General features: G+C 36.3%; 1 protein-coding gene across 2 annotated transcripts; it reads right to left on the bottom strand.

Moving 5' to 3' along the window:
- Positions 1–918: 918 nt before the first annotated feature.
- Positions 919–13,665, bottom strand: POU1F1 (POU class 1 homeobox 1). 2 transcript variants are annotated; one of them, XM_075198212.1, is made up of 6 exons: positions 13,524–13,665; positions 10,411–10,560; positions 5,716–5,937; positions 4,071–4,235; positions 2,365–2,425; positions 919–1,132 (listed from the first exon to the last, which is right to left on the bottom strand). In XM_075198212.1, exons 1-6 carry the CDS (start codon positions 13,663–13,665, stop codon positions 919–921), a joined length of 954 nt encoding a protein of 317 aa, XP_075054313.1. The 2 variants fall into 2 exon arrangements, with proteins under 2 accessions (XP_075054313.1, XP_075054314.1); XM_075198213.1 differs by having other exon boundaries at positions 10,411–10,479.
- Positions 13,666–13,927: the final 262 nt, after the last annotated feature.

The following is a 13,927-nucleotide window of genomic DNA, read 5'->3' as shown; positions in this document are numbered from 1 at the left end:
AATGCAGCCTATTAATGCACCAGGAAGATTTTATCTGTCTAGCGCCACACCAGGTTTTTTCATGGTCATCATAGTGGTGAGTGGCTAACGTAGTTTAAGGGTGAAAATGAGCACTTAGTGTTACACATATATCAACAGCAGCTATTTATATAGCGCCACTAATTCTGCAGCGCTGTACAGAGAACTCACATCAGTCCCTGTCCCATTGGAGCTTACAGTCTAAATTTCCTAACATACACACAGACAGACAGACAGACAGAGAGAGACTAAGGTCAACGTAATAGCAGCCAATTAACCTACTAGTATGTTTTTGGAGTGTGGGAGTAAACCAGAGCACCCCCATGCAAACATTGTAACTCCACACAGATAAGACCATGGTCAGGAATCTCATGACCCCAAGGCTGTGAGACAGAAGTGCTAACCCCCAATCTACCATGCTGCCCTTATACATTGAGGGGTACGGAATTACAGGAGAGGGGTCATGGGGGAAAATGAGTTACAGTGAAATATATACCAAACTAATACTGCCAAATAGTTGAAAAAAGTAAAGAAATACATTTTGTATACAGTGGTGAAACCTATTTCATAATGTTGTAAAATAAATGTAATTCTTATAAATAAAGGCACATCCCTCACATGCCCCCTATTGGCAGTGCACCAAAGCTCCATGGTAGCCTGCTCACTTGTGTACAGAAAGGAGATGTGGTATCTGAGTCTGTGGGCTCTCTAGGTGCCTTGGCTCCTTGCTTCACCGCTCCTCACAGTTTAAAGGTAAAAAAAAAAAACTTGCAGTAAAATTATTCATAATAACGAGGATAATAGTGTCAGTTATAAGAGCTAGTAAAGTGTTACAGAATGATTGACCATATATATAGCGAAAACTAAATCAAAGGTGCTTTCTATAACAAGTGTTTTCTTTTATCTGCATTCATGATGATCTTTTGTAAAGGTGCTGAAAGCATTCTGGTGCAGACTGGTCTTGACTCTTTTTTCTCTCTGCCGTCGGTTGCAGAACCAAACTCGGACAACTTCTTTCTCAAGGTTGAGACTTTCGGCCATCCTCATGATTTCTTGCGATGAAGGTTTGCTTTGTTCGCCAAAATGGGATTCCAAAGCTTCCTTTGCAGCTATGCTGTTAAAAAAGTGAAAATTATTTTATTAGATGACTATGCAGACAAATGTAACATATCATCATTTTAATTAGTGAAAAACACTTCCTGTGCCACAGAATGAATAAGACTAGAACAACAGCAACCAATCAGCACTTAGTTTTTATCTGTCTTGGGCAAGTAAGACAATGTCATCAATTTAGTGCATATTTTGTACCCAAATGCAATGTTAAAAAAGGAGCCTCAATGCCGATAATTCACAGAAGAATAATATGCTGGAATGTGAGTTGCAGAACTCACCCCAACAGCCCCCACCTTCTGGTGATAATCTGGTGCATCTCTACACAAGGGGTGGTTGCAAGATGCAGAATGATCTACAATGAGACTTTAAGCCCTTCAGTACACAGCCTGCTGAATAGTCCAGACTAAGAACAGAAGGTGGGACTGAGAGTGCAATGAAGTTTAGTTTTAAGGGCTAAGTGTGGAATAATTGTTTGCTATATATTTTTCAACACTTGAATGTGCATTCATAGCGGGCATTAGTTGCAATTCCGCCCCTTACATGATCATGTCATGTAACTGTTCATCCTTTACATATAGGCATGGTAGGTTGTTTACACAGTAACACACATATAGTACTGGAATCGATGGGCAAACAACAACATTGACATGATCACTAGACATAATTACAAGGGATTCTGCTACTGTACATAGTTACCAATTTGCAAAATGGAAAGCATCAGACGTGTTAGATATTTAGTCATTTCATTATGATGTTACTTTTTGGGTAAAAGTCTGTTTCACTGCATCATAAGACGTATGTGAAGCTTCGGTTGTAGAACACACCATTAAACACTTTTTGTAGTGATTTTATACTTTGTGGGCATATTGCATAGGAGGCATTTAAGGAATCCTGTAGATTCTGAGGCACATTATCTCTAGGCTGTTTGTATAGTATATATATATAGGTAAACTAAAATTAAGTAACAAAATGATAGCACAGTTATTTAGTTAAATGTTACATCTCCGATTATAGTAAAAGCTAATACTGAAAGATGCAGCACACTGTACATCTATTTCTCATTGTGTTACCTTTAAACCTCTGTCCAAAAATTGTCATTTTTATATGTTCATCAGTTTCAGGATTAATTTAAAATTGAACTATCAAAATGTGCCATTATTTGGAATTTTTAAACTACATGCAGCAAAAAGTACTCAGTCTCAAAATCTGAAACAAACGTGTATAATTAATTACCTTATAGTTGTCCGGCGCTTTCGTTTGCGTTCATTTCCTCCAATTTTTTCATTGTACAAAGCTGTTTGGAGACAACATATCGCATGATATCTAATAAAGTGTCTGAAGCATATCGGAGCAAAACTACAAGGGAGCTTTTATTTAATTTAACTTATAATAAGTACAGTTATAAAAATACTGTTAGTGTTTTTATTGTTCTTGTTACATATTTGTATAGGTATGCAGAGATGGCTCTATAATCTCCAGGTACCCACTACCGGAGCTTGTACATGCGCTGATCCCTCATACCTGTGCACTTATCCTGATCCCTGCTCTGTTCAGACCGGGAACGCAGAATACAAGGGGACACATCGCCAGTGCCAGTTGATTACGTAAGTGCATACACATTTTTCTTATATAGGTGTATATATATATATATATATATATATATATAAATATATACGAGGAGTTTGATTCCCGACCATGGTCTTATCTGTGTGGAGTTTGTATGTTCTCCCCATGTTTGCGTGGGTTTCTTCCGGGTACTCCGGTTTCCTCCCACACTTCAAAAACATACTGGTAGGTTAATTGGCTGCTATCAAAATAGACCCTAGTCTGTGTGTGTGTGTGTGTGTGTGTGTGTTAGGGAATTTAGAATGTATGCTCCAATGGGGCAGGGACTGATGTGAATGAGTTCTCTGTACAGCGCTGATGATGATGATGATGATGATGATGAAATCTGCGATTCTTATTTAAGAATGCATCTATATTATGTAGGTTTTTCAAATTCATGTGGAATTCCTTCGTGACCATTCCAGAGGCACTCCGTGGCTAATTGAATACCATGCAAGTTGCCTAAAAAACCCTTATCTAGTATGCCAAAAGCATACTGGACCGGTGGTAGTCATCTTGCCGAACACCATAATAAATCGTAATGAATCTAGACTTACGGAGAAAGTGAAAGTAAACATTTGCAAAAGCATTACAAGTGTAGGGGTGGTTTTTATAAACACTATTAACTTAACAGTTAATAGTGTTTATAAGACAGCCCCCAATGCTTTTTATTTTATCTTTTCTATTAACAGTTGTACCTTATCCTGGAGGTAGGTGGTCACATCGCCCCCTTTAGACCAGAAATCTTACTGTCGGGAACTTAAGCGTGGAGAATGTTTACTTTCACTTTCTCCGTAAGTCTAGATTAACCACATGTCGCTCTAATAGCTATCGGCATTGTACTGTCTACATCTGTCTTTCCGCAATTATGGTCGTCGCTAATTGGTATCCCACCCTACTGGACATAGATTCCATGTTTGTATTGTAAAGCTCTTCTTGTCCAAAGAATCAAAGCTATTAATATTATTGGCTAATAATACTTCTATTGGGATTCAGTTTGAGCTATTACCTAAAGAGGCCCCATCTCTGTGTGCTTATAGTCTTAAAGACAGGAACATTTTCCTTACAAATGGATTTATTTAGCAAGGTGTTCTGTTTAAATCATTTCACGCTGTGTTATGCTGTCTGACTGCTTTCAATTGTATGAAATGACATGATTGAAATGATACAATGTCAGGTACAATAAAACCACTGGACAATACTGTTGACAGGTAAAATAATAGCATTGACATGTAGAGGTATGGCTTTTATTGTATCTGAAAGATGGCTCTTAGTTTATCTAGAGTAAAAAAAATAAAATAAGAGCAGAAATACGTATAAGTTTAATGTCATACCTCCCACTTGTTCAGCTTCATCCAGCCATTTCGATAGGATAGATTTTAATTTACAAGCATTCTTAAAACTGAGCTGTAAATTTTCAAAGCGGCAGATGGTTGTTTGGCTAAATTCAGAACCATGTACGGCAGCCAGGGCTTCTCCAACATTTGTCTGAGTATAACCTGCTTGAGATTAATATACAGGTATATGTGTCAGAAGAGAGAGGAACAACATTTCATGTGTTTCTGTTGATAGTCTCAGTATAACATAAATTAAATTTAACTGAAAAATGAAAGTAACAAAACTTATAATGGAACTTTTCAGAAATAATGCACAGTATAGGTGCTACGGTTTATGGATCTGGTTTGTAAAACCTTTTTGCATATCACTGGGTTGTGGTCACCTATTATTCTACTAGTAATTACAACATGATCATTGTCTTTTATGTTGGAAGGCATACATAAGAAAACAGTGATGAAATAAAGGTCATTGTGCTGTGCCTATGATTTTGTTCCCTTAAGCTTGGTCTTACATGGACTTTCCATAAATCTGAGCTTGCAAATAATTAGGCTGGGTACACACTATGCAAAATGTATCCCCATGGGATATCCTTAACGAAGTTACCAACACTTAAAATAAAAAAAAAGATTTTGAATATGTCCCAATCAGCATGCCTATTCATGGGTACAAAGTTTACATGCTTTACCTTCAGATCTGTGCTCTGTCATAACCATCAGCTGAAAAGATTGTGACTCTGCACACTCCATAGAGATCTATGGACACTGCTGGTCGTGAGTGCATACACACTGCTGAATTGGAACGACATTGTTCCATCGTTGAATGACACCTTTAGTCTGGTTTTAGAAATCAATGAAACTATACGGTAAGCTTTGGAATGACAATCGTTCATCGTTGCAGTGTACACACTAATGCGATACCAGCCGAACATTCATTTATCGTGTGATTGGCCCGATAATCATCTGAAAACACTGTGGTCTGTACCCAGCCTTAGGCTTTGTCATGAGCTGGGTTGCTGTGATGGCCTTACCTGCCGGTATTGGCGCTGCTGCGTTGGGAGGCGCGGAGTCAGGTCAGAAACAGGTACCGAAAGATAAGGCAAACGGATAGTTAGGAGGCCAAAGGTCAAAAACGGAGAATCAGGATGGGTCCAAGGGAGAATACAAAAGAGTGATCAGGCAGAGCTGGGGTCAAGAATCCAAATAGACAAGTGTGCAGTATAACAGTGCTGGAGCCTAGGAAACTAGATACTCTGGCACCCTAGTGGTGCCAGAGTCAGGTTTAAATACAGATGGCTGGAGATTCATTGGTGGACGTGGGATTGGTGGTCAGCTGATCTGACCGCCGACAGGAAGAGCTAATCAGCGTCTCCGAACCTCCTGCCGAATCCCGTAAGTAGCGTCCTGTTTCTAGGCAACGGGACGGCCAGGAAGAAGAGAAGGCAACCGTCCCCGGCACCTAGCGTGTGTGCTTTAATACTGCACCATTGAATATTTTATTTATGAATGTTCTATTTTATCCCTAAAGGATAGACATTACCCTGTGCTTAGTGTGCATTAAGGTAACGTACAATAAACAATGCAATCCTTACTTCCCATAATATACAATGTTTATAAATGTCCACTACCAATTAGAGATCCCTACCCAGCTTAATTCTTCTCACTTTGAATTCATTAGCAAATTTTTCCAACTCTCTGATTTCTGGGGAATCCATATCTATCGGCTCTTCAATGGGCTTGCTCTTCCTTCTGAATTCCTGCTTGAAGTCTGTTGTTGTGACATCCTCTAGGAGAGTCTGGTGTAGTGGGGCAAAGCCATGACCCAGCGTGCAAGAGTTAGCACTCATCAGGCAGGGAGGTAGGCTGCCTGTATGGACCCCTGTGGAAAGTTAGCACAAGCTCAGAGGTTTCCTTTACTGAATTACTGCATGTGACAAAAATGTGGACATTACATACAGTAAAGCAGGGACGAAACTTTAAGTATCTGTGCTCTATCCCAAAAATGTCCTCTATGCATCATAAAGTCAGACCCGCCACAATGTCTGCTGCGCTCCCAATCAGTATTCAATACTTCAGAGTACTGATTGCATTAGAAGCAATCTAGCACAGTAGTCTGAATTATTTATACAGCTATGTTATGCTCCTTAATTTCCAAATCATATACCTGTCCTGATACATTTGTTATGAAGCAATATTACACAGTTTTTACTCTGGGATAGGGCCCCCTCTACTACGCGGTCCAGTAGCGGTCTCCTGGAGTGCTATGGCTATAGCTACACCCTTGGATTAAACCTAATGATTGCAATGTTTAAAGTGTGCCATCGGTATGTTTGGTCCATTTATCTCTACTTATTTGGGTATATCCAAACAGCTATCGGCTTGGACCAATCTAATCTTCTTAGATTTTGAATATGTTATAAAAATTTAAATATTTCACATTGATCCAAGACTAAAGGACCTATTTACCATTTAGCGACTATAAGAAAGATTTTCTATTTTATTTCCAAAACGTATGAATAAAACTTTGCAGGGGCAGAGAGTGACACTCAGCTCCCTGGCATTACTGACTAAGGCGAGCTCAGGGAGGACAGAAACCTCCCGTGGAGCAGAAGGGCAAGAGAAGTATTGACGTATTGTCAGCCAGTCTGGCTCTCTCTGGGCATGCTCAGTGGTACTGGAAGCCCTAACTTGGCCTTCCAGTACTTTGTCACTGATCGCCTCGCATGCGCAATGCAAAAGGCAGGTTAGTACCTGGAAGTAAAGTGATCATGATTGTGATCACTTCAAAACAGACTCTTTTCTAAATCACTACGTTAATGATTTTTTCATCAATGTAATAATAAATTATAATTAATGGTTAGAAAATATGAATGGTCATAAATAGACCCTTAAACAATGTTAAAAAGTTGGTCACAGTACAATGTAACACAGCTGTGTTTGACAAAACCCCAGAACAACTTACCTTGCAAAGTACCTACTCCATTCACAACACTGGATAGGGGCATACTGCATGTTTGTAAAATCCTTGTTTGGGAAATACTTGCAGATAGCATCTCTGGAGCTGTGGGTTTAATTCCTGGGAATATACCGTATATATTATTGTCTGTTAAAGTCTTTAAAATACGTCAACACTACTAATCATGTTTGTATATGTTATCCCACAAACTAAGTAAGTACGGCTACCTCTGGAACTTTTTGTTTGCAAAAACAGAGAAAAGGAGAAAGAAAGTTCTGATATTGGGGGCACTCTTTGATATACCAGTATGTAGACTTATTTGTAATCTTGTGTTCTTGGCATAAATGTACTAAAATTACATTTTTTTTTAAAATTAATTAAAAGAGTCATATTGAGTATGGTAATAATTTGTTGCAAAATATGTGATAAAATGCAATAGATTCAAATCTCCCCTAGATTTTAATCTATTGCACTTTTCTTTATTCACTTACTTATTTTATCAAATACAAGTATTTCAGAACAAATGATTACCATACTCAAAAATGTGTAATTTTAATACATTTACACAAGAAGACTAAATTACGAATAAGTCTACATACTGGTATATCAAAGAGTGCCCCCAATATCAGAACTTTTTTTCTCCCTTTTTCTGTTTTTACATATTGTTAGTGTTCTGGAAGGACACCCTCTATTAAATGATAAACACAGATGAGGAATATATACCTGTAATCAACAAATAGTAAACTTTATTGGTGCGGAATATCTTTTTGCCTAGTACACATAAACTTTTTGTTTGCACAAATAATGTTTCCGTACTGTGTAAGTACTTTCTATTTGCTTACACTATAAATTGTGAAATTGAATACCATTTTAATGTGCAACTAGTAAAATAGACAGAAATTATTGTACTGTACTGTGGTATTTACTTGTAAATCATTTTTTTATTGTCTTTCAATAACAACCCATTCATGATCAAGTCAACAAATATTTTAACAATTCACATTTCACCTCCCAGAAAGAAAAAAAAATAAGTAGATAATTGGAAACTAGGAACAATTAAATAAAAACTTTAAGAGACCATATACATAAAAATGAATTGAATATTAAAATAAATAATCATTTCCTTAGCATTGTCACCTGTGTAGATTACAAATAAATATATATATATATATATATATATATATATATATATATATATATATATATATATATATAGGCATATATGTGTGTGTAATGCAGATAAAATGCATGCCATTTACATATAGCATGGGGCATGATGTATGTCACATACAGAGTTTAGACTCTTTCCTGGGTGGAGGCAGCAATAAGTGCATTATTTCTATTTAGATTACACATAGTGCACAAGCCACTATGTAAAAAGGATTTTATCTCAGAAATGATCGGTCGTCTTTTAGTCTTTTACATCAAATTGACAAATATTGGCTACACAAACTAAAGTAGTTTAGAATTTTTGTTATGAAAAATTAATGATTTGTTATTTGCGCCCATTTTAAGACAAAATTTAAAGACCGATGTAACTGAATTTTGTTATTTGTATCTATGTTTACTAATTGACATGTATTTAATCCTTTTTCACTTATAATGACTTAGAGAACATATCACTTTAATGGTTGCATCATTTTTCGACATGATGTTTTGGTTAAACAAGTTGTCCACTTTTGCACAAAAACTCCCATTTGTAGCCCTTCCATTGGGTCCTAACCCCCGAGTCTACCTATTGCCTAAACAAAACCACCGGCCTCTCTGACAGCATGGAAATGGGAGACTTGTCTGTGCTCGTGGGCTGAACCTGTCCTAACCATTCAGGAACTTAGAACGGGAGAGTGTGCAATGCAGGCAGTACCTGACTGGATTGGACTTGACTTTTATGAAACTAGTTGTCATTTCACTACATATCTCCAGGTCCAGTTTTTGGAATCTTCCGCCCAGCTACGCTCACTCCTCTCTGTTATGTCTGAGGTAGATTGGTGGTTCAGTACATATAACAGTGGAGGTCATAGTGCATAGTTTATGCCAGTGCAAGAAAAAGAAGGACATGAAGTACTAGACACCAGCAGAATTTTGTGTACAATGTCTGTAGAAAAGCCCGACAACAACAGTTATATTAGAGATAACTGACTGATACTAAAACTCTAAGTACAACCAGTTGGAGATAACTTTTGGGTCATTAGATATGGCGAACATGGTAAGAGTCAAAATAAAAGTGATATTTCATTTGTAACCAAGTAAAATGGGTTATGTGGAAAGGTGTATTGTATGACATCACACCACACACACACCCAATGGTAATACACACTACGGGCCTGAGTCATTAAGGCAAAAAATGGGTAAATGTTCTCTGGGACAAACCATGTTACAATACAAGGGGGTGCAAAGTAGTTTATTATTTTGCGCATAAGTTAAATACTGGCTGTTATTTCATCTAGCACACAAATACTTAATAGCTTTATTACTACACTGAAATGTAAAGTTGATCTAGGACATGCCCTACCCCAACTATAAATCTGTCCCCACATTTTAAATTTACCTCCCCCTCCAATGCAACATGGTTTTGCCCAGGTGCAAATGTTACTCCTTTTTTATGCTTTGCTCTTCTTAATGACTCAGACCCTACATCTCTACACAGTTTCCACACACACCGAACAAGAGACACATTGACCAGTGGACCAAACGTCACCTTCACTCACTGCTAGCCTGATAGAACTACTTAGAAACCTATAGGAGTAACAAGGATGCATGAAATAGATATAATGTGTTATGGTATGGTTACATAGGAGCATGATGTGGAAGGATGCATTGCAGCATTATAGATCCACATTTTAGCATTATGGGACAACATGGTGATATGGTGAATTGCATGACATTATATAGTCATCTGTTGGCGTAATGGGACTATATGGATGCATAATAGGTTTAGATGACAATTTATGGTGTAATAACGTGGCTACATATTAGTGTTAATAGAACTCTTACATTAAAATGTTATGTGGCTGTTACATTGTGACCTTATAAGTCTGCATAGAGCCATACCTTAAGAAACCTTTAAGCTCAGTTTGACAAAAGATATATATATATATATATACACACATATATATATATATATATATATATATATATATATACATATACACATATATGTAATTATTTTATAAAGGTATTTTAGCATGAAGTTGTTCTATGCCTTCCCACCTGCCTTTGTCCATTGCTCAGACTTTTTTTCAGGAGCAGATTCACGGTGTGCAATGTGTTTGCTAAAAGAGAGCGAATGGTGGGGATCTAAACAGGGTGCCGGGACTGCTAAACATGTCCTTGTAAATGTGTAAAGTAAAGCAGAACCATGATCTATTTAAGTGAAGTCCTTACCTGCCATCACTCCATAGGTAGACTGCTGGTTTCCATAGTGGCATGACGGGTTTGGATAGTGCAGCCCTGCTGGTATATGTTCCACGTTAGGCACAGAGCAGTATATTTGAGATAATTTAGGAATTTGGACCAAAGACAAAACAGACGGGACTGGTAAGAAAATGTATGAGTATTCAAGATTCATTCATAAAACATACTTTTTGTTTTTATAATAACATACAATGCCTTTAATTTACTTATTTAAAATGTCACTTAAGGTTTAGTGATATTTACCTATAACCAGAAAAAAGTGTGAAAGTCATTGGAGATAAAACTGTTAATCATGTAACTTGTCAGAGATTGTTTTATTGTTGCTGATTTGTTTGATATTTATTTCTGATGAGATTTCTGTGTTCAGAAGATGCCTATTGAACTTTGTTGGTCTATTTGTCAATGAATGTGCATAATTCAGAACCTGCAATACCACCTCTGTAGGTAGATCAAGGCAGTATATATGGAAATGAAATTAAAAAGGGGTTTCCTCTCTCAGATAACTTTATTGACTTGTACATGTCTTCATGCAACCTTTACTAAGCTCTTTATCTTGTTAGCTTTCTTTTGTTGTTTAGCCATACTGTATATTAATATGAGCAGGCAATGGTGTTTATTCACCTTCCCCTTGGACATGACATAGCGTTGCAAAGCACAGAAGAAGCAAGAAATTAAATGTCATGTATTTAGTAAAAGTTGCAGAAGGGCACAAACAAGTCAATATTGCACAATGATACTACCCCTTCAAAGAGTGAATTTCATAGAAAATCATATCAAATCAGTATATGTGCTTCTTGTAAATAATTTGTTGTATTGTGTTGTGTTGCTATACTGCTTTTCTTCACGGTGGCACATTTTAAAGAACAACCAAGAAATAAATTTTATTTTAATCACAGCAAAGTGAGTATTATTTGAATTTGATCAGTATTTAACATAAATGGAAAAATATATAATTCAGACTCACGATAAACCTCTATGCTTTGCATTCTCCTGTTGATTTCTATAAAGACAGCTACTAGTGTCATATATTATAACTGATGCTTCCAGTTAATGACTTGTCTATTGTAAAACCTGACGTCAATTATAAAATGTCATAGTCCCAAATACAGGTATATGTTTTTTCAATTGTAATATTAAATTATGGCCAATTTTTACAAATTATTTCATTGATCTTTTCTCTGTTCGAAATTTGATCATTCTATTATAGTGGAAATGAATGTGATGCATTAATACATTACTACATTTACAATCTAAAGGGTAAAATTATCAAGCTGCGGTTTTGAAAAAGTGGAGATGTTGCCTGTAGCAACCAATCAGATTCTGGCTGTTATTTTGTAGAATGTACTCAATAAATGATAACTAGAATCTGATTGGTTGCTAAAGTCAACATCTTCACTTTTTCAAACCCGCAACTTGATAAATTTAGTCCTAAGGCTGGGTACACACTACAGGTTTTTCACCCGATTATCTTGGCAATCACGCGATAGACGACCGTTAGGTCTGATATCGCATTAGTGTGTACGCTCCCATGTTTTATCGTTCCAAAGCACGTTGCAGTTTGATTTGATTTTATAACTGGACAAAAAATCTCTATAAATGATGTTGGGCAAATTCTGCAGTGTGTATACACTCATAACCAGCAGTGCAGGCAGATCTCCATAAAGTTTACAGAGTCACAATCTTTTCACCCGATGGTTATGACAGATGAAGAGCACAGATCTGAAGGTAAATCTTGTAAAGCGTGTATAGTGTGTACACATGAATCAGCTGCTGATTGGGACTTTCAGCCATTGGTAAAATCATTAATGATATCGCATTGGGAGAGATTTTCTGTAATGTGTACCCAGCCTCACTCTTTTCATTTACATTAAACATCTGCTGGCTCTACTCCAGGATTCTATTGTCATGAACCTGAAATGGTCAGAATGTTGGTGTCAACCAGTCTCATGTAATCACGAGATCCGCATGTGAAAATGTCTCAGTCACTGTGCATTCGATATTATGTATTTAGGACAAATTTGAGTATCATAATATTTAGTCTTATATAAAAGATATTTTGCAGTGTCTTCACATTAAACTTGCAGACAAACTATTTGATTGACAATTGAACAATTATGTAATGTAACGTAAACATTCACTAAAAACTGAGTTACACAATTTACTTTAAAATAAAATAAATGCATTAAGTACATTTTTTAAATAAAAAACGAAGACATTTTAAAAAAAAATAACTATGAAATAAATTTTGCAGTGTTTTATTATTAATGTTAAACTAAAAGGCTAATTGTCTAAAAATAATATACATTTTTTGCATTTCAGTTGATTATTGAATATTTAATATAATTGTAATCATATGGGAAAAACTAATTTATTTTCTAACTTCAGTTAGAAATGAATTGAAGGTGTTAGTAAAGCAGGAAGACTGTAACATATTTCAGGAACCCAAAATCTTTCATATCTAAACTTTAAAAAAAAAACAGAACACTGGGGACATTGGAGAAAGTTACCTAGCAAAAGAAATTACCAAAGTGCTTTCTCTGCATAATAAAGGCATAGATAGATTCCATACTGGTGTATAAGACTGGAATATTTTGTTAAAACATTTATAATTAATTAATGAAATGTTAAATGAAATTACTATGTTTTTCATTGATTAATTTTCATTATATTAATAATAGTAATTGTATCAACATTTTCATGTATTATTTACAACGTTGTATATATTATCCATTTTTGGAAATAGGGATATTACAAACTCCGCAACATTAAACATAGGAAAACAGAATAAATTTCCAACTTTGAGGTCTCCCAAATATTTATATGCATAGAGAGGACAACTGTTGTCAATTCCTTATATAGTTTGTCACAAACTGTCACTGTGTTCAATGACAATTAGAATGTTAAATCCTTCCATAATTCATATAAAAAACAGAGCACTCACAGCATCAATAAGAATCAGGCAGAGAACTTGTCTATCTATTCACATGAAAGTTAAACAGTGATCAAGATGCAAACTAAGCTCCCATATTGAATGTTAAGTATATTGATACATAGAACAACCAGCAATTAGAAGATAAAAGTACCTGTAGACACCATGTTGGTGGTGTGATTGGTGACAGGCAGATATTCGGCAGTGCCGTGATGCATCCTAAGGGGGAAAGTGGCTGGAGAATCGGAATTTAGAGGAACAAACGTGTCAGCTGTGACAAAAGCTTGGAAACTCATTCCCCCAGGAAGTAGAGATAAAGCAAGAGATGAATTTTAAAAGTTTTCTTTTAAAAGTTTCCTTTGTCAATCTGAAGAAATAAAAGTTTTCTTCTGCTTGCATGTATGCATTAAGGGGCAGCCTGCTGAATGCATGTGGCATGTGCAGGTATTTATACTGTTAGGAAATCCCTTTATCCATGTTAATGATTTCTTGCCTGGAGATTACCACATAAACGCATCATCTGTCCTTCCCACCCCATACAACAATGGCCTATTGGTC

Source organism: Mixophyes fleayi, chromosome 2 (genome assembly GCF_038048845.1).
Source record: "Mixophyes fleayi isolate aMixFle1 chromosome 2, aMixFle1.hap1, whole genome shotgun sequence".
Classification (NCBI taxonomy): domain Eukaryota; kingdom Metazoa; phylum Chordata; class Amphibia; order Anura; family Limnodynastidae; genus Mixophyes; species Mixophyes fleayi.
The sequence above is the reverse complement of the archived record's forward strand: the minus strand, read 5'-3'. Positions and strand labels throughout refer to the sequence as shown.